Source organism: Urocampus carinirostris, chromosome 16 (genome assembly GCF_059441175.1).
Source record: "Urocampus carinirostris isolate Australia breed hairy pipefish chromosome 16, RoL_Ucar_1.0, whole genome shotgun sequence".
In the NCBI taxonomy this organism is placed as follows: Eukaryota; Metazoa; Chordata; class Actinopteri; order Syngnathiformes; family Syngnathidae; genus Urocampus; species Urocampus carinirostris.
Window position 1 is genome coordinate 13,145,331 of NC_142364.1, and position 24,766 is coordinate 13,170,096.

Below are 24,766 nucleotides of genomic sequence, written 5' to 3' on the forward strand. Positions count from 1 at the left end.
TGAGGTTTTTGAGTTTTTTTCTTGCCCTCATGTAGGTTTTAGATCAGGGGGTGGTGTAATAATAGTCTGTAGCTTGCAATAGTCTGTGCAGCCCTTTGAGAATCTTTGTGATTAAGGGCGTCTCAAATAAAAATTACTTAATCGAGTAAAGTAGTCTGTCTTTGATATTATTTATCAGTAATAATAGTCTATAGTCCATGGATGTCAAACTCATTACAACTCGGGGGCCACACGATAGAACAAACGTTCTGTCAGGGCCCGGACTAGTAGTTTAAAGAGAAAGAATAAGAGAGATAAAGAAATAAGAGAAAGAGGGAGGGAAAAAGAGAGAGGGCGGGATAAAGAAAAAAAAAGGGAGAGAGCGTGAGAAACGAAAGAGATAAAAAGGGAAGTCGTGAGAGAGGGGGAAAGAAAGGGAGAGGAAGAAAGAAATCCAAAGAGAAATAGAAAGACAGAAGGAGAGAAAAGAGAAAAGAAAGTGCGAAGGGTAGGAAGAGAGAAAGAGAAAAGGAAAAAAGGAAGTTAGAGCAAATGAAGTTAAAAAGACCCAGAGAGAGAAGGAGACAGAGAGCAACAAAGGAAGAGAAAAAAAAGAGACACAGAGTGAAAGAGTCTGTGCTAGTCTTTGGTCTGTGCAGCCCTTTGAGACATTTTGTGGTTAAAGGCTATACAAATAAACAAGATTTGACTGGTGCTGTTGTACAGCACCACGAATGGCGTGTGTGCTTTATTTTGCCACACGAAGGCAGTGTTGTTTTAAAAACACGTATCTGAGTTTAAGCAGTCCCTTTCCCACACCCCTTTCTCCCTTCCCAGTTCTGAACGCTCCTTATGTGTTTTGCTTTATTGAAACTTGGGTTCAACATTCAGTGGTCAACATTAAAGCAAAAAGGCAAGCTCAAGAATTTACAACAAAACTTAAAAAAAGAGAAAGAAAATAATTAAAACTTAACGGCACCGCAACACACCAAGAAAGGACAACTAAAGTATATAGGCTAAGGATAATTTCAGTGAAATAAAACTTTTGTTGTGTTTGGTTTCTCTCAAAGTAATTGCATCCAAATTCCACCAGAAAAACACACAAAAAATAGAGGGACATGGAAATTCCTATTTTATGTAAATAATATTTAGTATACATACATTGATTTAAATTAATAAGTGATTGGTTAACACGGACAACAATCGGTGGTTACGCTTTTAATTTTCGGCTCTCTTTTTTTCTTTTGTTTTAGGAAACAAATAAATACGCGTTCCACTATTTTTTGGGTAAATATACAGGCCATTAACATCAAAGACAATTCGTCTTAAATTTCCTCTTGGAGACGTCAATGTGCAAGATCGCATTTAGGGCTTACTTTTTAAGAAAATACTTTTAAAGCTTTATTTATTTTTGACCAAACGAGATGGGTAATTTTATCAAAGAAACCTTTGTAGATGTAACAAAGACGATCTCAAGTGAGCCACACGTTACTTCATGGGAATGGGTCTCCAGCATGGACAGATGAGGTGCCCGCAGACGTGTTCTGAAAATAGCTCACCAGTGCTGGGTCATTGTGATTTTCCAGCAAAAAGATTTTTATTGACTGAGTCTATTCAACCGTGTTTTTCAATCGTTATTCTGGTACTGACATAGTAAAAACATAGTTATAACACGATAGATTGTTATTTTAGAAATTCAAATTAATAAATTCCAGTTCATGGGCTCTAAAGGACAAAATGAAAATATCCAAGTACTGACAATTTTAACCAAATATTTAAGAGAATAGAAAAATAATCTATTCATGTATTAAACAATTGTATTTACTCATCTTTTTATTGGTTTATTTTACAGGAAATATAACAAAATAAATTCGAATACATGGGTGTTATATTTTTATGTGAATGAGCAAAACATTTTCATTTTTTAGCTAGCTATCTGGCTACCTTTTCAGCTTAGTAGCTAGCTATATTCCTATATTTTTTAGCTATTTAGCAAGCTATGGCTAGCTTTTTACATTTCTGCATGCTATCCAGCTAACATATCCAGCTATCCTTTTTTTGCTAGTTAGAATTCTAAATTCTGCCCTCCTTTCTAGCAAGCGTTCTAGCTTTTTTTGTAGCCCTCTATCTGGCTATTTAGTTGGCTTTTTACTTTTTACTTTTATTTTTTATTTTTTATTATACAAAATCATGCTTGGACTTGCTCCCTCATATCTTTCAGATTTAATTTCCCCCTATGTTCCGGTCCGGAGCCTTCGCTCTGAAAACGCTGGTCTAAAAGTGACCCCAAGAGCCAAGAAGAGATCCAGCAGGTTCAAGAGCGTTCTCCATTTGGGCCCCAGTGCTGTGGAATGCTCTTACCCTGAGATTTGATCTGCAACCTCAGTGTAGCTTAAAACACAATTATATCCTATAGCAAATGAATAACCTATATTTTATGCTGAAAATATCTGTGTATCTGTGTATTATTTGTCCTCATGTAGGTTTTAGATCAGGCGATGGTGTCATAATAGTCAGTAGTTTGCAATAGTCTTTGATCTGTGCAGCCCTTTAAGACTCTTTGTGATTAAGGGCTATAGAAATAAACACGACTTGACTTTTTACTCTTTTAGCTAGCTATCTAGCTCCCTTTTAGTTTTTTTTACTTTTTACTTTTACAGTTAACTATGAAGCTACTTTTTTAGCTATTGAGCGAGCCTTCTAGCTAAGTTGCTATTTTAGAAATTCAAATCCAACTGGGTGACCTTTGCGTTAATTGGTAATAAAAAGTAGCTCTCAGCTTGAAAAAGGTTGGAGAGACTAGACAACTGAATGTTTTCAATCTCTTTAATGTAGACAAATGTCGGGGAAAGCCTACTAGAACAACAAATCTTTATCTGAAGTACTTGAATATTGTCAGTGGTTTACTGTACGTATCCCTACCCTCAGTTAGAATTCCATTGTGTTATTCTTAATCAAGATAGAACAGTTATGAAATAGCTACGTTGTTTGTATTGTTTATTGCACCAACACAGTAACAGGGGTGGGCGGTACTGGGATTTTCGGTATCAATCCTATTAAAGTAAATACAGGGTTGTATCAAGCAACGCCGATCTGATACGGATACTTTTTGCTCAAAAGTGTCATCATCAATGAATAATTAAATGGCTCTATCTTAGTTAGTTTTTGAATTAGACAAACATAGCACAACTATTTGAGGCTCTAAAATTGCTTCTTTTTAAAAATCAATTAGGTATGTTGTTAACTTTAACAGTATTCCAAAATATATACAGTATACATTTTTCTATTACAATTGTTTCAGAACAAAAGCCAAGGGAGCTAAACCCCCCCCAAAAAACAGCAGTGTAACGGAAATACATGCTGTATAACAATGTCAACTTCAGAACTAAAATAAGCTCCTTTGCATAATATTTTCAATATAAAATCATCAATGAAAATAAAGTGGTAATTTTCTCTCATTGGCTCTGTTGCCATAGTGAATATGGATTTACAGAATTTTGTTCAGGAACAGTAACATGTTTATATTTTTGGTTATCTTGTTGATCTCTGCAGGTTGAGCTTTTTTTTCTGTGCGTTTATGTAAATTTGTGGTCTTGCCAGGCTAGCTGACCACTTTACCAAACAAATTACACATGGCATTTTCCTTTTTTGTAGTCAAAAAAGTGTCTGCACAGCGCTGCACTTTCTGTTTGCCTGTCATTTTTAGCTTCTGGTAAGGGAGGACTCAAAGATTTGAAGCTCTCTTCTGCAAGGCAGGTGGGATGCAGTAGCAGGCCAGGTAGGGAAAGGTGCTCAAAGTCAGCCTGTCAGTCACACGCCAGACATAGGTTTAAAATCTGCTGAGGGGGCTTGGCGAGAGAGAGGGGCTGTGCTATAGATAGATAGATAGATAGATACTTTATTCATCCCCGCAGGGAAATTCACATTTCCAGCAGCATCCCTTCGCTGAGAACCACACAATAATAAAGCAAAATGAATACAATATACAAATACCCAATGTGATGTGCTAATACCCACTGTAGCGTGTTGTATAGAGTATTTAAATAGTGCTATATGAAATACACACTGCAATAAAAGTACGGTAATATGCAATGTAGGGGGTGTGGTTTAATGTGGGCCTTTACTCCGCCGGGTGAAGTCAAAGAGCCTCATGGCATGAGGAAGAAAAGATCTCTTCAGTCTGTCCGTGGTACAAGACTATCTACGTTGAGAAGATGTCCTTTGAGCAAATTGGTGGAGGAGCGAAGTATTGATCCCGGGATAATAGTATTTATCCGATCCGAGTCCTTGCTCTGTATCAATTACCGTACTTGTATATCAATATTCGGATCGATCAACCCACACCTAGTTTGTACTTGGGTTTGTATACTTTTTATCCACAGCTCTGTATATAAGTTACGTTTTTTTACTGAAGTGAAGGAGGGGGCGGGGAGTAGTTGTGTGAAGACCACTGGGGGGTGTCATTCAATGAAACATCTGCCTTGTATGGTCGGTGGGGGTGCTCTTTGAGATGAGAGAAGATTGCTCCTCCTCCTACGGCACCCCCCACAGTCCCTCCCGCTTTCCTTTCAAGCGTCACTTCACGTGAAAATATCTGCGAGGAAACTTTACACATTCTTTATTTTCTGGAAAAGAAACAACTAAAGGAGTCCACTCTACGGGACCCCCACCGCTCCGTCACACGAACGCGCACGACCACAGCAGCTGTCACCGACTCCGGGCGGGAGCGCGCGCGCGAGCGCTGCATCGATCGAGGTTCAAAAACGCGAGCTCAAGATGAGACGTTAACCAAAAACGGCAACATAAGATTCCTATTTTTGGGAGCAGATTCCTGACGGTAACATCTTTATTATTATAAAAACAACAACACACAGACGCGTCGTGGAATTAATTCCGAGGATATCGTCCCGAAATCATGAGCTGGGGCTCAGAGCTATGGGTAAGTCTCATCATTATTTTTCGTATATCTATATTATTATACACAATGTCTTTCATGTTTTTCTCCACCAAAACCTTTTAATCGTGGTGAAACGCGAAAACGACCTACAAAAATTAGCTTGGGCTATCTCCCCTAAAAGGCATCCAAGCTAATTTGTTTAGCACAGCTAGCTTCCTTTCATCCTCTTTCATCCCCTTTGCTTTATATCGAATGACGTCATCTTCTGTTTAATGTTGTCGTTGGGCGTCCATTTTGCTCGAACACGTTTTGGGCATGGAGTGCACACACCCCCTCACTGTTATTTAGGACGAGCACTGGATTGCTTTTCTACCCACCCTTTCACCCATCGCTTGTCCATCCGTCAGTTCCCACGTTCGTAAATCTATAAACAGGTGCATGTAGCTCCATATACCTGTTAACCTCCGCCACTTGCTCCCCATATTAATGCATACAATCACCCAGTTTAATATGCATTTCGAAAATACGAACTTAACCATGTTGTTACTATGTTATTAGCAGGTTAATTTTGGGAGGTAGCCTTAAAAAGACTCATAGTCAACCCCTAAAAAATAAGTTTACCAGAAAATAACAATGACCCAGTCCTGGTAGGCTATTTTTAGAACAGGTCTGCAGGTACCTCAGCTGTCCTCATGGGGCACTATGGTGCCCACGGGTACCACTGGTCTACATTGTTAATGAGTGCAAATGAAATGAAATGATCTGCATTTATATATCGCTTTTTCAAGTCAATGAAGACTTCCCAAAGCGCTTTACAATGTGCTTCACATTTACCCATTCACACACACTCACACACCAATAGCGGCGGTCCAGCCATGCAATGCGCAAACCTGCTTATTGGGGGCATTAGGGGTTCAGTGTCTTACCCAAGGACACTTCGACATGTAACACGGAGGAGCCGGGATTCGGACCTGCGATCTCTTGATCCCGAGACGAGGGCTCTACCTCCTGAGCTAAATAAACCTTCCAAACACAATGTGGCATCTATTTACACGCGGCAAGACAGATTATGTGCAATAAAAACATGTTTATTATACCAAGTAAACAACACAAACCATTCTTTTAATTTCTTTCTTCTTTTTTTACTACGGAAATACTACAAAATACTACTGCAGAAACAATACAAGAATCCTATGACAAAAATAGTACAAAAGTATCACAAAAATCCGATTACAGAAATACTACAAAATGCAACCACAATAAACCAAAACACTACAGAAATACTACAAATTCCTACTACAAAAGTACAGCAGAAATACTACAAGAATTGTACAGATATACTTCCAAATTCTTACTACGGAAATAGTAAAAGACGCTAAGGTCTACATCAGGGGTCTCCAAACATTTTCAAGCTGAGAGCCACTTTTTGATACGAGTTAGCGAGAGGGGCACTCAGTTTAATATGTGTTTTGAAAATAAGAACTTAACCATGTTGTTACTATGTTATTAGTAGATGAATTATTGGAGGTAGGGTCAAATAGACTCAGATAACCACAAAAAAATATTAGAAAATAACAATGACCCAGCACTATTTTCAGAACAGGTCCACGGGCACCTCAGCTGTCCTTAGTGGGTACCAAGTAGGAAACCCCTGATCTACATGATTATTGAGTGCAATTGTCCTTACAAACAACGCGGCACCTATTTACTCACAGCCAGACCGACTATGTAGAATAAAAACTAATATTATTTGTAAACCAAATAAATGATTATTTACGGTGACTCTAATAGCAATCTACCAGTTACTGAAATAATCAGGTTTTGGCAAAACGAGATCATTCAAACAAAAAACGAATTTAAAAAAAATTGTATATATTCCCAGACAATAATTATTATACGACATACACAATTTGAAACAAACAAAAAACGTATGAAATACTTAAGTTTAGTCCTTAAAAATCTTTGAATGTTAAACTCTGTGTCGTTAAATGGCCACTGCAAATTAGATGATAAAGAAATCCACCTCTATTATAAGTAACGGATAGTCTGTTATCATTACTTACCAATCCTCAATCACCTGGAAGAATAAAAACTACGGAGATTCAAAGTGACCAAAGTACTACATTTTTGGTCATTTTTTGTTTAGGCTTTCAAAAGATGTTTGTTTTTCTGGGTACCCGCATCAAGATCATGGACAATCAAGTCAGCTCTATCTAGTTATGTGAATGGTAAATGGACTGCATTTATATAAGGCTTATTTAAACTACTGAAGACCTCCCAAAGCGCTTTACAATTTTCACATTTACTCATTCACACACACACACACACACACACACTCACCTTTAGATAGCAGCGTCAGCAGCTAGGACACTTTGAGATTGAATTCTGGGGAGCTGGGAATCGAACATTCAACTCCTTTGTCCCAGAGTGAGTGCTCTAGTCCCTGACCAAACTGCACCATTTTTCTTATCATCATTTTGGCCACAATGTTTTTTTGTTTTCAGGGTTACTCTTAGGAGCAAGCTGGCAGACATTTATGTCAGCTAATTCTAGGTAAGCCTCATGTTTCGTCAAATAAATAGAATTATTACATTATTGTCCTCTAGGTCTACTTCCACTCTAATAGACTCTTGAAGCAGTTGATAAAAAAGTTGCTTGACGGTGCTTCTTTTGGATCTAGATAGTACTTGTAGTGTGGCATGTTGGTACTAAGGAAATACATAGATATAAGTTGAGAATGTATTAACAATTATAAAGTTTTTGTATTTGTTAGGGCAACAGTTGTTTGCATATTTTAAATGAGAAATTGAATAAACACAGAAAGGTGCCTGAACACTGACGAAAAATGTTTGTTTTTGAAAGACAATTTTATTGGAAGACCTCATCGCAAATGTATTCTCCAACAGTAATGTATGACCTAGTCAGTAAATCCCAAACAACCTGGTTGTTCCACCATACGATTTTGTTTGTGACTATTATAGTGTCGTCATCCGTTTGAGATCTTTTGAGGTTATTATTTCAGTAATTGTCAAGCGTTGACACGCTACCTGGGCATTCCAGGTGCTGTCAGTCCTTGTACAGGTGCGCATTAAATGCCCTGAATGTGTAGAAATGCCTTCCAATTCATTCCTGTCCTGTTGTGTCACACTTAAAGACACTCATTACTCTCTTTGTGTCCGCCACTGAGTCAGACCTTCGGGAGTCAGTTGGCAAAAAAGATCCGAAGACTTGCTGATTTTATGAATAAAATATTGTGACTGTTGTGGCATTCTGGCGAGTATTGAGGCATTCCCATCATTTGAGTTCCTTGCTGTGGTTACTGTGGAAAAGGTTGGCGGCTTGTCATTCTGGGATTCATTTACGCATGGTGACAAGCGGTGGTATGTGTGTGCACATGCTTGCAAGTCGCTACACGGATGTCTTGTCAGCCAGCGGGAAGTCTCTGTTGTATTTGTCCAGCCCCCCTCTTCAACCCTGTGATAAAGTAGCAGCATCATAAAAATGCCTTTTCTCTGGGTGTGATAAATCAATCTATAAATCAGATCAACTTGATCAAACCATTACTCTGTTGAACACATCCTGACTCAAAATAATATATTAACAAGTGTTTTTGTAATGAACCTTGATAAAATTGTAATTATCATGAGATTATCTTCTCTAGAATATAGGTTGTAATATTACCCCAACATATCCTAAGACTGTCCAATGTCTCCCTAGCTCAAGTCGAATGCTGCATCCAATGTTTTGTTTCCTCTGAAGGAGCAGGAGGCCTGGACATAGTTAAGTCAGCGATGTATTTTTCTTTCTGGGGTATGAGAGGGAAAGCGGAGACCACTTCACTTGCTGGTAATTTACCTGGTCCAAAGTTCAGAGAGAGAAGCTTTCTGCTTTGCATTCTTTGCCTGCACCGTATAATGTCAGTATATTTGTCTTTACATTCGTGCAACAAAGCCTTTGGGTTATTTTACAGGCTTCCATTCTGTATCTGGAAAGCATTTCTTCCAAGAACAAAGCACTGTGCTGGGTTTCTCGTCCAAACTGAATTGTACTACAGCCAGATGCTCTTGTCCGACTATATGTAATCCAGACACTCGTTCCAGTGATCATAAGTAGGGCAAATCAATACTCACAGGTGCTTGTCACTGCAGAGACAGTGTTTGTTTTTTCTCATCCGCTCAAGGTAGAACAAGTGGCAAAGAGGAAACGTAATAAGGGCGACTGCAGGAAGCTACATTGTGCAAGTGCAATTGAATATCTTGCACGGCATTTATGCAATTACCGATAATAATCATAACATGCAGTGCAGTGGCAATTAGTATTTGAATTTCCCTTTTGACTTTATATTCATTACAAAGCAATACATTTGAAAATCCAGGAAATTTTTATGTCTCGCAAGGCAAAGCAGCATTGTCAATTAGTACTAGTTTTTAATTGACTCACCACAACAAAAGTTTACAGAAATAACCCAAATGACTCAAGTAACAGGTTTTACACAATTTAGATATTGCACTTCTAATGCAGTTTGATTCACTCTTCGAATAGGTGGCAAAGCAACTTAACACACTATGAAATCACTATTAGGAAAACAGGAAGTGGTGTCCCCGGTCAAGTACGATTTCTCAACTTCCTACAAGCACCTATATGAAGCAATGGTGAGGGCCTCATGGTTACATGATGCTGTTTCTTCAGGAAGTCGACGAATATTTGTACGGAAAAAATGTATACTTGCAATACAAAAATGACAAAATGTTCATTTCTATTGGAGATGCACTCTGCAAGAAGTAGGTTTACAGACAATAATATAATTTATTACCCGTTTGTTCAGTCTGTTTAGCCCAGTACTAAATAGGTCACGGATTGACACAGGTGGTTGGGGCCACCAGCCAGGACTGAGGACCTAAATGGCCACCAGTTATTTGTTGCACTTGAAATTGTTGAATGCCTTTGGTGCAGCGACACAGCACTGATGGTTGTAATTCACTGTGCCCATAAAGGCGGACAAAGAGACTGAACGACCGCCATCGAATTATGATCAACGCAGCTGCCGGCCTTGTAACTTCATCAAAAAGATTCCGTTTCAAATAAAAAAATACAAGGAATTTTTTCACTTGACTCCAGCTGCAAGCATCTAAATTCCAAAACTAGGGCTACTTGAAACTTTGTCTACTGTAGTGATGTGAGATTTGTAGGACATCTCAACGGTTTAATTTTTTAAGCATTAACCAAGAGATTTTTTTCATTTTGGTATTGGATAGGATTTTATTAGGTTTCTATCATATGTTTGTAGACATTTTGGGGATTTAGGGTCTTAATTTAAATGTCTTACTTAATTTATGTAAATTGTTTAAGTTGTACTACCCTAGATTGTATGTTCAAAAGTTTTTGAATGTTTAAACAATATTAAAATGTCTACACTAGATGCCACAAAATATTGCTACAATAAACTCCAACAGATACACAGATTGAGATAAGATTTTGTTCAAACTATCAAAAGTTTAAGTAAAGTAAGTGTAATATATTCAAAGGCTGTCCCTAGTAAAAATGTCAACCATTGATACAATCACAGCTGCAACATAATAAATTGACCTCTGTTGCCTGACCAATACCTAACTTTCTGGGATAACAAATTAATTGAAAAAAATACTGATCACTTCAACTGAAAAGTTTCTTTTACCGAACCCTTTTGAGCAAGATGAAAACAAAGTTCAATTTGAACCTTGGTTTAACGTTGACAGTTCACCTTTCCACTATGATTCACATTGAAGATTTCACTTCTTTAAAGAAACTGAGAGTTATTGAGGAACTGTTTTTGGTGGTTTGTAAATAATTTAAATAGTTTGTGTGTCTAGAGCAGTCACTTGGTTGAGTAGGTAACATGGATAAAGCACAAAGTACCTGCAAAAAGCAGCAACTCAAGGTAAGGTTAGCATTTGACAGAGGTTAATTTCAATGTGGGGCTGCACGGCGAATCGGTGGTTAGATAGATCGATCGATAGATAGATAGATAGATAGATAGATACTTTATTCATCCCCGCAGGGAAATTCACATTTCCAGCAGCATCCCTTCGCTGAGAACAATACAATAATAAAGCAAAAGGAATACAATACATAGTACAGTATATAGTACGTCTGCGGCGCAGTTCTGAAGTCATGGGTTCGAATCCAGTTACCAGCGTTCCTGTGTGGAGTTTGCATATTCTCCCCGTGCTTGCGTGGGTTTCCTCCGGGTATTCCAAAAACATGTATGTCAGATTAATTGCCTGGTCCAAATTGTCCCTAGGTGTGAATGAGCAAGCGAGTTGTCTGTCTATGTGGGCCCTGCGACTGGCTGGCAACCAGGGTGTATCCTGCCCACTGCTGAAGGATAGCTGGGATTGGCTCCAGCACCCCGACACTACTGAGGATAAGCATTGCAGTTAATCGATGGATGGATTTCAATGTAAGAGTTTGGGGAATGCTCTGCTATATATGGCTAGTTTCACTTAGATGGACAGATACTGTCATTCATATTGCATGATGCCAATACTCCATTTTGAGCTTTGAACACCAATTTTAAAGTGTGATGGACTCCTAAATAGTTTTCTCTTGGTTTTTCACTTGGCATTCAGAAGACATTCAGCAGTAAGATCCAGAAACCCGAGCAGCCTTTTTCTTACTCTGAGTCAGACTTTCTTTGCCGCCAACTCCCATAGTCAACCCCCGTCCAACTCGATGACCACCCACCTGCTGGCAATGGAATACAACCCAGAGACCCCCATGGACCACTTCTTTGAGCTGTCTGTAAATCTAAACTGGCAATGAATGGTTACACTCCGGATCTAAAAAAAACTTGCAAAGGAGGTAGGCGCAATGAAGTTTGCAAGCAAAGTAGGAAGATGCCTTACATTGGATGGATTTTCGGTTGTTTAAATTTTTATGGGCAACGGACTTTCCATTGAAATGTTCGGTTTGTGAAAATAATTTGCCACTCAGACATCTCTTCTTTGATAGGCTTTGTAATGTCACAAAGTGTTACAGCAACCATGGTCTGAGTATTAGCTCAAATCCTCCTGAGAAATTGCATGGTTTAATTTGAAAGTACTGTAAATCCCACTAAAGTAAATCTAAACTTTCCCATAACTCCCCAAATTGCTCCAGATGGTTTGAGGATCTCTGGATCTATTGAGGGCCTTTACAATGGAGGAATGTATGTGTCAGTCCAGAAAGGAGAAATGGTGGCCCCTACACCACTCAGGAGAAAAGAGCTGTTTTGTAATGTTGCCCATGACTCAATCTCTTCCTGTCACCGACTGTTACTCTCATCTTTAATCATAGCACTCATGTGTTGTTTTGTGTACAGCTAGCCTTTAATCAGATCTTAAAAATGTACTGCTTGTCCAACTCAGTTACCCGAGTGTGGTCCGCTATTTATCGATGGTCAAATAACAGTTTTTTTCCATTACAATTTCGTTTGCACACCACATGTCTGTCCAAAAAACTCAGTCAAAAAGTGAAAAATCTGGTCTATTTTGTTTAATACCGATATTTATTAATCCTGAGTACTACATAAACACCATTACTCTTTTAAATAAATCAAATCAATCCTATGAATAACTTATCTTGTAGAATATGAAGCTCTTGAGGTCCTTTAATATCATGGATTGGCCCCTTGAGGTATTATTTTTAATCTTCCAATTTATGCACATTATCAACTAATGGATGATTGACTTATCATTTTGAAAATGATTCATACATTTTTTTATTGAATAATTATTTAAATAATAAATTACTAAAATATATTTCTTTATTCAGGATTTCCCTTGATAAGAGTGGATGAAATTTGTTTTTTTTAATACTTAGTGATATACAGAGGTCGATGTTAGATAGATAGATAGATAGATAGATAGATAGATAGATAGATAGATAGATAGATAGATAGATAGATAGATAGATAGATAGATACTTTATTCATCCCCGCAGGGAAATTCACATTTCCAGCAGCATCCCTTCGCTGAGAACAATACAATAATAAAGCAAAAGGAATACAATATACAGTATTTAAATAGTGCTACATAAAATACACACTGCAATAAAAGTACGGTAATATGCAATGTAGGGGGTGTGGTTTAATGTGGGCCTTTACTCCGCCGGGTGGAGTTAAAGAGCCTCATGGCATGAGCAAGAAAAGATCTCTTCAGTCTGTCCGTGGTACAAGACAGTGACAGCAGTCTGTCGCTGAAGCTGCTCTTCTGTCTGGATATAATGCTGTGTAGTGGATGTGATGAATTGTCCATGATTGATGTTAATCAATATTAAACAATATATCATATTTACTTCAACTTGTCATCAATTGCTGTGATCAAGTCCACTTAAATAATGGTTCACATCGCAGAATTCCCTGTTATCTTTTTGTGTGTGACCAAATGCATTTAAAATAAAAAATATATTAATTTAGGAATAACATTTATCCAGTTTAGTGCTGAATGTTTTGTATTTTTGGAGCCCTATTTCAGCCAATGTCTTGCATAAGAAGCAAAGAGCTTTGTCCTGCACTGAGACGAAAAACAGCTCAGCTGCAACAATGGTGAACGTGTACTTGAAGGCCAAGCGGCGATAATCCACAGAGGAACGGCCTCCCATTGGATGAATGAGGCCAGTTACCAGCGAAGTGTTGTAATGAGATTAATAACTGCTCATTTTAATTTTCTTATAGCATAGTTTGCACCACACTCTTTTTGTTCCTGACCAGTAATGGACTGACTCTGATATATTTTTGTAAGTGAACTCTGCATTTACGTAGAGACTGCTGTCATGTTGCGACGAAGAAGCGAGTTTTTTATCTTCTTGGACAGCCCCACTGTGAAAGTCGAGAAGGAAGAGCGAAAGTTAAGTCCTTATCAAGAGTATCTTCAGGTTCTTCTCCAGATGAAGATGACTAGCACTGTGAGTGAGCACCGATATAAAAACAAAAAATAAATCTTATCAGGTTTATAACCTTACAAAAAAATTCAAATGTGTATGTTTGTTTTTGGAAGTTAATCAAGGAGTGGTAGGAGCTGAAAATTGATAAAGACTTGGTGTTTATTATTTTTTTCTGCAAAAAAAGTGATTTATCTCTGAAAGATTTACCCAGGGTACTGGATGTACTCTCAGGTTTGTGAGGGCGCCATGCCTTACTGCTACATAATAGCTAATGAGATGCCACAGTTTTTTTATTGCCTTTAATTGACATAAAGCTATGGTAGATGGGAGCTGTGATTTAAGGGTTTATTTTATCTGTACTCCATATGTAGATTCTTTCTTTTTCTTTCCTTTTTTTGAGTTCCCAAGTTATGCTTCGGAGTTCTCAGAACCATGATTAAAACACCTTTGTTCTGGATTGAATATGGAGTCTAAAAGAAATGGGGGCAAAAGGGTAAATGGACAAGGATTCCAGTTAACACGAGTCATGTTAGTGTCATAGCAGTGTGCTCTTTCAGTTTGCGGAGTACACCATACTAGAGAGGTCTTAAATTTCAGCCAAGTAGAGGCGTTGTTGCTAATAAAAACCGTAGAGCATTTCAAACAGTAACTCGCTTGAGTGAGGTCAAAAAACAGCTGTTCTGATTTTGTGTGAGCTTTGTTCGAGTGGCCATCTGCTGTAACTTCGGTCATTGATAACAGTATTAAACCCAGAGTTGGGAGTAGTTTTTTTCTTGTTTGACATTTAGGTTCTGAATTACTATCACAGGAATCAAGCGAGTTAAGTACCGTATTTTCCGCACTATAAGGCGCACCGGGGTATAGGGCGCACCCCCAAAAAATAGTTTTTGGTCCGATATTTTCCATACATAAGGCGCACCGGATTATAAGGCGCTACAATGGGAACGTCGACAAAACAGTCAGATAGTTCAGTCAAACTTATTACCCCCTTAACATTCCGAAAGCTTGCAAAGAAGCAAATACGTGTCGTAGATACGTGCGGATGCGGTGTCCGTACGATGTCACCAAATAAACATTTCTTAGTTTCCATTTTATTTTTTGCTGGCAACTGTGTGGACAGCAAAAGTAAGAATTTTATTGTGCAGGGAAACGGTGTTCTTTACTGTGCATATGACAATAAACACTTTGAATTGAATTTAGTTTAAAAATAGACTCATCACAGAAACATCAAGATCGTTCTAAAACAAGATACCGGGAAAATATAAATCCGCATAGCTCACCGATGTTCTCTTGCAGCCTTCACGTTCATTATTGATACGTAACCATGGTCTTCTTACAACCGTGAGTGTAGTAAATCCAGGAGAGTAAAATATTTACAAATTCAGAATAGTAAAACATGTTTTCTCTATGCCGTAGTGCAACCCAACCTGTGATTCACATTCATCTTATTCGGCCAATTGCAGGCTTTGTTTCGCCCCTTTAGCCTATGCGAAACTGTAAATGATGAAAAGGATCCGCCTCCTTTACCTCCGAATAACTTTAGCCAATAGTGACTGATTCAAATGATGATTGACACATTGGTTAGGAAATGAAACGCCGGTATATAAATCCCAGCATACACCGCGGACGACTTCGCCTTCGGGGGAAAATCTAGTCGGCGGCTGCTTGCTTTAGTTGCAAGACTTTGCGACTTAATATTGATCCATATTTAAGGCGCACTGTATTATCTGGGAGGTCGCTGGTTCGCGCCTCGGCCGAGTCATACCTAAGACTTATAACATTGGTAAAATGGCGGCGCCCTCTGTTGGCTGCGGCTGCATCGGCTCGCTACAACGGGTCAGGTGTATCGACATTTCGTTCTGTGTACATTGTTACACAGAATGACAATACAAAGGAAATTATTATTAATTATTATTATTATAAGGCGCATGGTCAGCTTTTGAAAAAAATAAATGCTTTTAGGTGCACCTTATAGTGCGGAAAATACAGTACTTAAATCAAGTCAATGTCCTTAACATGAAACTACAGTTTTGTTTCACTGGCTTCTATGACTTTCTAGGTTGCTTTCAGGAGATAGTTAACTACAAGAGTGTTTTTGTAAAAATGAAAATGTTGATGACAGACAGCTAAAACGAGAAGTTGTTAGTCCTTAGTTGTCTTTCCCATTTCTGTAGAATGTCTCCAAAGCTTATCAGGTAAGGTCTTCAATATGTTGCCCCAGCTCATCATGGCAGGGTTATTTGGGGCTACGGGAACACAATTCTACACTGCTTCCTCGGACAAAGCGGCATGTGTGTTGGAAGAGAGGGTTCGGCATGTCTGCCAAATATTTGTCCACGCTTGTCGTACACCCACGGCCCAGGACACTGCGAAGTGCTGCAACAAATAAGCGTAGTGCTGTTCTGTGTGTGTTAGCCAAAGAATTACTTATACACAGCCGTTACGACAAAGTTTATTGGCTTTATTTGTAAGGGTTTTGGACAATAGAGCTGTAAGTCCATTATCACACTTTGGAGTAAGAGTTTTCCTCTCGATTTGTATTATAACCTTCACTCAGCACATAAGGGTTAAGGCAACTGTTCACTTTTTCACTTGTATGCTCTTTCAGAAAGTTAAAGTGATTGTACTCGCTATTTGTTGACGTAAATATTTATTTCCCCGCAACCCCATGGTTTAAGTTACTTCTTGTTTTTAGCTGTCTGTCAGCAACATTTTAATGACAAATTATTGTTTTACTGGCAAATTGAAAAAAACCTACATTGCCCTATACTGGCTGTTAAGGTCCACATTGAAAACAAATACATCCCTAACTTAACCCAAACACCCCTTATGATTTTCACCTTCATTGTCAAGCACCTATCTGGTAGTGTTATTAGACTTTGTAGTATAGATTATCTCGTATTTGTTTCTATGACAATAGACCACACAGCCCCCAGCCTCCACATCCATAGAACATCTGCACAGCCTCTAAGACACTGCCAGGACATCTGCTTTGCGTTAACTCAACAGGTTTCCTGTCTGCGATTGATGCAATGTGACGCATGAAGCAGATGAGAAAGTCAATTGTCAATTTGCAAATAAACAGCTCATTAACGACCCCTGAAAAGTTTGAAAGGGTCATCCTGTGGCACCAATTTTATTTATCTCCATGTAAATGTGGGTGGACAGGTTTATCGTAAGAGGACACAAAAATATGGTCTCAACTGAACACAATGTCAATCCTTTTGCCATATAAAAAGTATCCCTGGAATGTTGCAGGACAAAACAGCCTCAGTCAACAGTTTTCATATTCATTTGGTGGACAGGTTCATCATAATAGGATGCTAAAGAAGTCACAAGGTTACATGTCTACACTGTTTTTCGCTTTTGTCTGGAGCAAACCAGCCTGGAAATTCCAATAGCTTTGGAATGGAATCTGGAATTTAATTTAAGATCCATAAAAACATTCAATAAATATTAAAAAAAACATGGCCTTCCCCTCCCCCAATATCCCAAACATTCATCTACACAAACACAAACAAGTGATATGCAATAATTTTATGTGAATGCTTTTCAAAGAGTATTGCAAAACTCATTGCTGTGGACCAGAGTTAGTGGCGAGAAACTAAGTACTAAATAACAGTTGAAGCTATAGCACAATCCCTCTCCCATTGTGCAATTTTTTTTATCTCTTGATGAGAGCATTTATTTCGAGTGCAGTCTTAAAAAGTCTCAAATCAGATTTTCCCGAATCAAGTCTTAAAACACACACTCATAATCCTTAAATCCACTGTAAAAAGGACAAAAAAGCCCAAAACACAATGAGCAACCTTGTTGATGTTGAGTAATTTGTAATAAGCATTTATCATATAAGCATTAATACCAGCAAATAACTATTGAATCTATATTGCTTACTTTAAATGATCAAATTTGGAGAAGTTGCTTTAACTTAAAGGTGCAGTATGTAATATTTAGTGCTCCCTAGTGGTACAAAAGAACTTTCATTCAGTAAAAATAAAGAACATTGATTTGGATATTAAGCAAAAATACGAGAACTATCATACCAATGTTAATATTCATAAAAAAAATCATAGTTCTTGGAATTACTGTCTAGAAGTCGCCGCTATGTTTGTCCCAGGTCTCGCTGCTTCGGGCACCCAAACCAATCAAAACTCTCTAAGTGTTTTGAATTAAAAAAAAAAAAAGCTCCGGATGCGTCTGTTCATGTCACACAAAAGCAATATCAAGAGCAAACAGGCGAGGATGCCTAAAAGGATTCCTTTTTGGTTAGTGTGACGTAACAATCAGCTCGAATAGTTTAGCCTCACGAACAACAAGGACTCAAAATAAAGTAGTATGATGTTTTCTTCCAAAATGCAAAAAAAAGATTAATAATTTTACCGGTGCTATGTCTAATTTTGTTGCATTAAATGTTTGACAACGTTGATATCAATGACAATGAAGACAATTTTAATTATACCAGCGGAGATAGAACAAGACAAGAGCGTCTGTGAGTCCCATTTATTAGGAAGCACAACGTTAATAACTTGGCTAGCTGTATCAGTCGGAAAACAATGCGAAAAACGCAGGTTGATTAAAACAAAGTCGCATAATCTTTTTTTCAAAACACAAACACACAATACTCTTACGTGTGCGGCGACTCAATGCTTTGAGTGAGGAACAAAAATATTTCTTAGTGGTAGTATCTCCAAGTTACAGACAAATCTGGAGCATTTTTTTTCATCATTAAAACACCTAGCAGGTTTTGGTTGCTTAGGGTGCCCGTAGCAGTGAGACCCGAGACAAACATGGCGGCGACTTCTAGATAGGGATTTCACGGACTAAAAGGAAAACGAATCTCTCGACCTATTTTTAATTTTTCTTTTTTATGAAATTTAACATCGGTATGATAGTAATGTATTTTTGCTAAGTATTAAAATCAATGGTTTTTTTACTGAATGAAAGTTGTTTTGTACCACTAGGAAGCACTAAATAATACATACTCCTCCTTTAAAAATAGTCTGAAAAGGTAATAGCATGAATAAACCCTTCCGCTACACAACAATGCAGCCTTTCTACACATTTTTTGTCTTCCGTGCTCACTTGGAAGGCTTTTCTTTCCACTCGATTTCAGATGCACCTGCTTTTTTTGCTTGCGCTCTTGTATTTTTAATGAAAGTTATTTTCCTTGAAAAGGCAATGTGACGGTCGGGGAAACACAAATTCAGAATTGCGCTATTTGAACAGTGTTCCCGCGGATACTTGTAAAGTCTCAAGGCATTAAATTCTTTATTCTAGAAATAAGGCTGTAATGGGAATTAAAATGTTTTAAATCCAATTCTCGAATGTCATAAAAAATGTGAACACATTAAGATTTATATTTGTTTAAACTAAAAAGATTTTGTGACATTTATCAATAGTTTTTTTTTTTTAAATAATTCACCGATTTACTTTCGTGGCAACAGCGCATGACCACAAGGATAAAAAATATCAAAACGGACATGTGGTTTCAGTCGGGCCTTTCAGTGCAGACACCTGTTTTTGGTCTACCAACAACACAAAGAAACTTCGAACAAAGACGTTTACTTTGGACCATGGGAAAGTGTCAATTTAATGAGAAGTGGCTGTCCAACTAACGTTTTTTGCCACGGCTAAAAGCTGTGCCAGGTACTGTGTACAAGGTACAATGTGTTGTGTACAAGACATATTTGTGTGTTTTGCTTTTTGTTTTGTTTTTTTCAATTGTGTGTTTTTTGTCGACTTGGTCTTAAATTTGATTTCAAAGGCATTTAATAAGTCTTAAAAAGTCTTGAATTAAACTTGCATTAAATTGTAGTAACCCTGTTGAAACTACCACAGTGTATTTTGTTTCACAGTCATTGACTGAGGGTAGCACTTAAAACAGGCCTTGAAGAATTCTCACTGTTTTTAGGCTTTCTTCGTGAAGATTGACGACAGATTCCCATTTTGGGCATTTACTGAATTCCTAATGCCCCCAATAAGCAGGTTGGCGCCTTGCATGGCTGCATGGCCGCTATTGATGTTTGAATGTGTGTGTGTGTGAATGGGTAAGTGTGAAGCACATTGTAAAGCGCTTTGGGAGGTCTTTATTGATTTGAAAAGTGCTAAATAAATGCAGACCATTTACCATTAACCATTTGACCTTAACCGCGAGGATTTATTGAAAAAATTGTCCAAATATGAGCCTGGTTGTTGCACAGTGCGTGCATTGCGAGCCATTGTTCCTACCGGCACTTGGACCTGATGTAGCCATCATCTAGAACCTGCTGTATCCAGGATTTTGTAAAGGAAGCTGTCAACGGGACATTCTGTCATTACCTATATTTGATGTTGATGATGTCTGTGAATTGTCTGTTGATGTCCTTGCAACATTTATTGCAGTTTGGTCATCCTGGTACAGGGATTACCTCAAGTGCCGCCTCTTCTAAAGATTTTTTCATTTTCCCCATGCTGAGGTTTTTAAAAATGTTCCTTGCCCTCATGTAGGTTTAAGATCAGGGGATGATGTAATAGTAGTCTGTAGTCTGTACAGCCATTTGAGACTTCTTGTAATTAAGGACTATACCAGGGGTCAGGAACCTTTTTGACCCAAAGAGCCATAAAAGCAGAAAATGTTTTAAAAATAAATTGAGAGAGCCACATCATATATTTTCAGACAAAATTGAAAAAACTGCCAAACACACTCTCTAGACAAAAGCTAATTCTTAAGCACCTTTTATTTCACTGTGTGTCATTTGATGATTTAATCAAATGTATGAAATTATGATAAAGCCAAATCCTGTGTCCCAAATCAATGTAAATATGCCATTTTCAATTTGTCTTCCACCTTCAGTTAAGAGTGTTGAGGCAATTTTTTTCCACAAAATTTGTCCTTAAAAACGGTTTCAAAACAATGTGCATGCAAAGTTCTTTTGTAAAAATGTCACAAATGACTGCAAACGATAAGCATATCCTCATATTCACTTTCAGTGTAGACTGCACTGAGCGAGAGAGAGAGAAGGAAGTGCCTTGCGCTGTGTGCAGGGATCCGCCCTCCTGTACTGCTCACCCAATCAAAGTCGTTTGCCAGCATTTTTATTCATCAGTTTAAATGGTTTCTTATGGAACTTCTGCATTAAGTTGCTTCGGCTTTATATGGACCAAAATCAGGATGAAATCATTTGACTTTGGAACTCCACAGAGAGACGTGCAATAGTTAACATTTTATTTCGGAGCCATATGTGCTCATGAAAAGACCCATATGTGGCTCCCGAGCCATAGGTTCCCTACCCCTGGACTATACAAATAAACCTTACTAGACATTAGCCTATTAAATTCTTCGTATCAGTTGTTTCTGCTTTGTTATAGAAGTACACTCAAGCTATACAAACACTGCAAGCACTACAAGTGAATCTGATTTCATCATGCATGATTGACTCATTTGTCGTGATAATATAGGGAGTTGTAGCACTGATATCTTCCTTTATCAACGCTGACCAGATAAATATTCCCCGAGTAGCCTGTAATCAGCGTCTGTAATCCAGAATGGGGGCCAAATTACTTGCATTAGCTGCGATTAAGTGGCGATTCGGTGCATTTAGATGACTCCTAATCCTCGTCACCAGTTGGAAAGGACTCTGGGTCAGCAGGCTGATCCCTCAACAACTACTTATTTGTTTGCTTTATGTCACATGGGCCTTTCTGTACTTATAATTAGCTCGGGAAACCTTTTGTTCTTCCTTCTACAATGAATGAACTCTCTTTCCATTTCCCGAATAATAAAATATGTGCAACCAAGCACTTGTATTTGTTTTCCCTCATGGACTACTACAATAGAGCTCACAACATGGTGTGGGGTGGCTGTGTCCTGAAATATCAAGCAGGTAAATTTGATTTTTTTTAATTGACGTCTACAAAGGTAACAGATGAAGTTGGCAATTAAAACGAGGTTTAGTGGGGAAATTCATGTTTGTCGTTTTGGGCAAGTAAAGGACTGACTAAAACAAATAGAATATTGTGATGACGTTCATTAATTTCTGTAGTGCAGTTCACAGATCCTTTAACTACCTGGGTCGTAGGGGCATCACTTCCTTTGGTGTGTCTTGGGCAAGTACAGCCTGGCGATGCTCATCCCTCTACAGGCTGTTTTTTGGGTAGGGGTGCGCGCCACAGCATAAAACAGATAGTAATTGTTTCCATGGATACCAATAGCAGGAGAAGCCCCTGATCTGACTCAGATACAGCACTCTTATCATTTGGTCACTGTGATTTTTGCCATCCTCAAAGATACCAACTGAAATTTTGCAATTCTTTTATTGTTTTAATACTGATCATGGCAAAAACTCATATAATCCATCTCAAAACATGAGAATATCATGAAAAACCTGAGAGAATGTGCTGTTTGTAAACTGGAGAGGAGATTTTTATTAGTTAGACTAAAGGAGATCCATTTAATCTGAAAGTCTGTTTGTATTACTTCAAACTAATTTTATGTTTTCTCATTATTTTTTCCTGATATATATAAATATATATATATATATATATATATCTCATCTCATCTCATCAGCTGCACCGCTTATGCTCAGTAGGGTCGCAGGGATGCTGGAGCCCATCCCAGCAATCATCGGGCAGTGGGCAGGGGACACCCCGGACTGGTTGCCAGCCAATCGCAGGGCACACGGGGACAGACAACTCACTCGCTCAGTCACACCTAGGGACAATTTGGACCGGCCAATTCACCTGAAATGCATGTTTTTGGAATGTGGGAGGAAACCGGAGTGCCCGAAGGAAACCCACGCAAGCACGGGGAGAACATACAAACTCCGCACAGTAAAGCCGGGAGCTGGATTTGAACCCACTCAGGAGGTTCCCATGACCTCAGAAAGTAATGCTCAACTCAAGTGATTGCCAATTCACTTTTGAAAAAGTTTGTTGATTGCTGTACAAAGGAAAACCTCAAACCTTTAGAGAGTATGGTTTGAATCTTCTTGACCAAATGGTACAAAGCCAAAATGAGCCAAAACAGGGATTTTATTTTGTTGGTAACGTCGTGAAAAATTGGTACAGTCAACTATGGGATGGGAGGTTCAAGGCCAACACTCCCCCCCTCTATTGTAATCCCTTTCCTGTATAATCCCGCCCCATCCTTCTTCCCTCCCTAGTCTGTCTCCTTTACCTCGCTTCTTTTTTTCCACTCCCTAACCGTCCTCCGCCGCCATAACGTCCGTTGAAACTTATGCCTGATGAAACATTAATACTACGGTCCGCTTCATATTTCACATTAGCTCGGGGAGTGGAGTCTCTACAGGATTTTTCGGGAATAACTCATTATTGCTCTGTCGTCAGCTGGCACATTTCTCAATCACTACTTGGATATGCTCTTTTGAATGGACGCTGTCTCGGACTAACCCGGGATCTGGATCTTGAATATGATGGTACCGTTGCAAAAAAGGGTAATGATGATCATGCACAGTGTTTTTTTTTTAAATTTTAATTTATTGTTGGTTCCTCTTCATAATTATAGGGGCAATTAAAATTTAACTAAAATAATCTGATGATTTATTTCAAATTTTGAACGACCCCTAATTTATGCTCCTTGCACCCAATTTGAGGCATTTTGAAGCAGCATCCGTCTGTCGAGTGACTCGTTGATGAGTAATTACCCATTGAAGCTCGCAAACAATGCTGGCCGGAAACTCCTCTTTAATTCAAGTCGGTAATATCCTCCTACACCATAAGACTTTTGGTAGTTAAGGCTATTACAGCCTTATTCATGTAACATTATTGCCTTTTACAAAGAAAAAGCTTGAGGAAACATTGCTGAATTTATCATAAAAGGGTATTGGTTTTTAAACTTGTCCATGAGCATCAATGTCAGTTTGAGTGCTTGTTTGTTCATGCCCCACAACTAACTGGTCAGGGAATATCTACATGTTGTCCTGAAGTCAGCAGGAATAGCTCTAAGTGGATGGCCATTTTTATTGCGGTAGCACAACAGTCAAAATTTAGCGATTCTGGCTCATTGTCACAGTGGTTTCCATGCAGTGTATTGATTTACCAACACATTTTTAAGAAAAATACAATCCAAACCTAACTCTACCACCCAAAACATGGACACCTTGTGGATATTTTGAGTTTGTACCGCTTTAAGGCTACCCCGGTGATTCGGTGAACACGAAAGATATGTGGAAAAGCAAACTTGTCATGCCCCGCCACAGATGCTTCCTGTGTCACAAACACAGTTTTCAGCACAGATGCATCAGTCATATCGCCTGCAGGCTCTGTTCATAAATGTATTGAGTGCTCACTCAATACATTCGAGATGACAGGATGGGGAGCTGCCAAAGTGACGCCAATCTGGCATGTTTTTTTCTGCAAAAAAATAGCGTCAGTGTTGTGAGTAGATTCTGTGTCCTCGAGGGTATGTTTTGATAAGTGCTGTGTGCGTTCTCATTGCATTGTATTAGCAGCAGCTTTTTATTGGTATTGCAGAGTGGAGGCCTGGGCGATTGCGGGGTTATACATTTTCAGAACTGAGACAAAGCAATGTTCTAAACTAATATTATCATGTCAACTTATGACATCACGGTAGTAACACCGTGACGCCACAACTCTACTACAAAAACAAGTAACCAGAATTTCTTTTCCAAAAGAACTATAAAAATATAATCTATATTGATGATGAAATTCAGTATTTTATACACAAGTTTTTATTCATGTTATTTGTTAGCATATCTAGCTTCAAATCTGCCTAACCAATATGCACCCTACTATGTTTTAACTCCAGGTGCCTTGGTACTAATGTATACTCCTTATTCTGCAAAGTTTCCCAGGTGCTTAATACACATTTGGTGATCACAAACTTGATGCAGTATGTGGCATGAACACACTCTCTCATGCAAGCTTTTTCTCTTGCTCAGAATGCTGTAATGGTATTGCTGTGTACGCCATAATAAATGAATGAGTGAATAAATGGCCTTTATTGTCACAATACAAGTATAAAGAAATTGG

The 24,766-nt window shown here is 38.4% G+C and overlaps 1 protein-coding gene across 24 annotated transcripts in view; it reads left to right on the forward strand.

Moving 5' to 3' along the window:
* Window positions 1-4,557: 4,557 nt before the first annotated feature.
* The window catches only part of fnbp1b (formin binding protein 1b), a 77,930-nt gene continuing 57,721 nt past the window's right edge, over window positions 4,558-24,766 (forward strand). For 10 of the 24 annotated variants that reach the window (XM_088319846.1, XM_088319845.1, XM_088319850.1 and 7 more), the window contains exon 1: window positions 13,591-13,798. In XM_088319846.1, the coding sequence (XP_088175972.1) occupies window positions 13,667-13,798 (132 nt within the window). In that variant the 5' untranslated portion in view covers window positions 13,591-13,666. Of the gene's footprint in view, window positions 4,919-13,589; window positions 13,799-22,916; window positions 23,209-24,766 lie in introns of those variants that run through there. The other 14 variants (XM_088319869.1, XM_088319844.1, XM_088319848.1 and 11 more) reach the window with 4 other exon arrangements.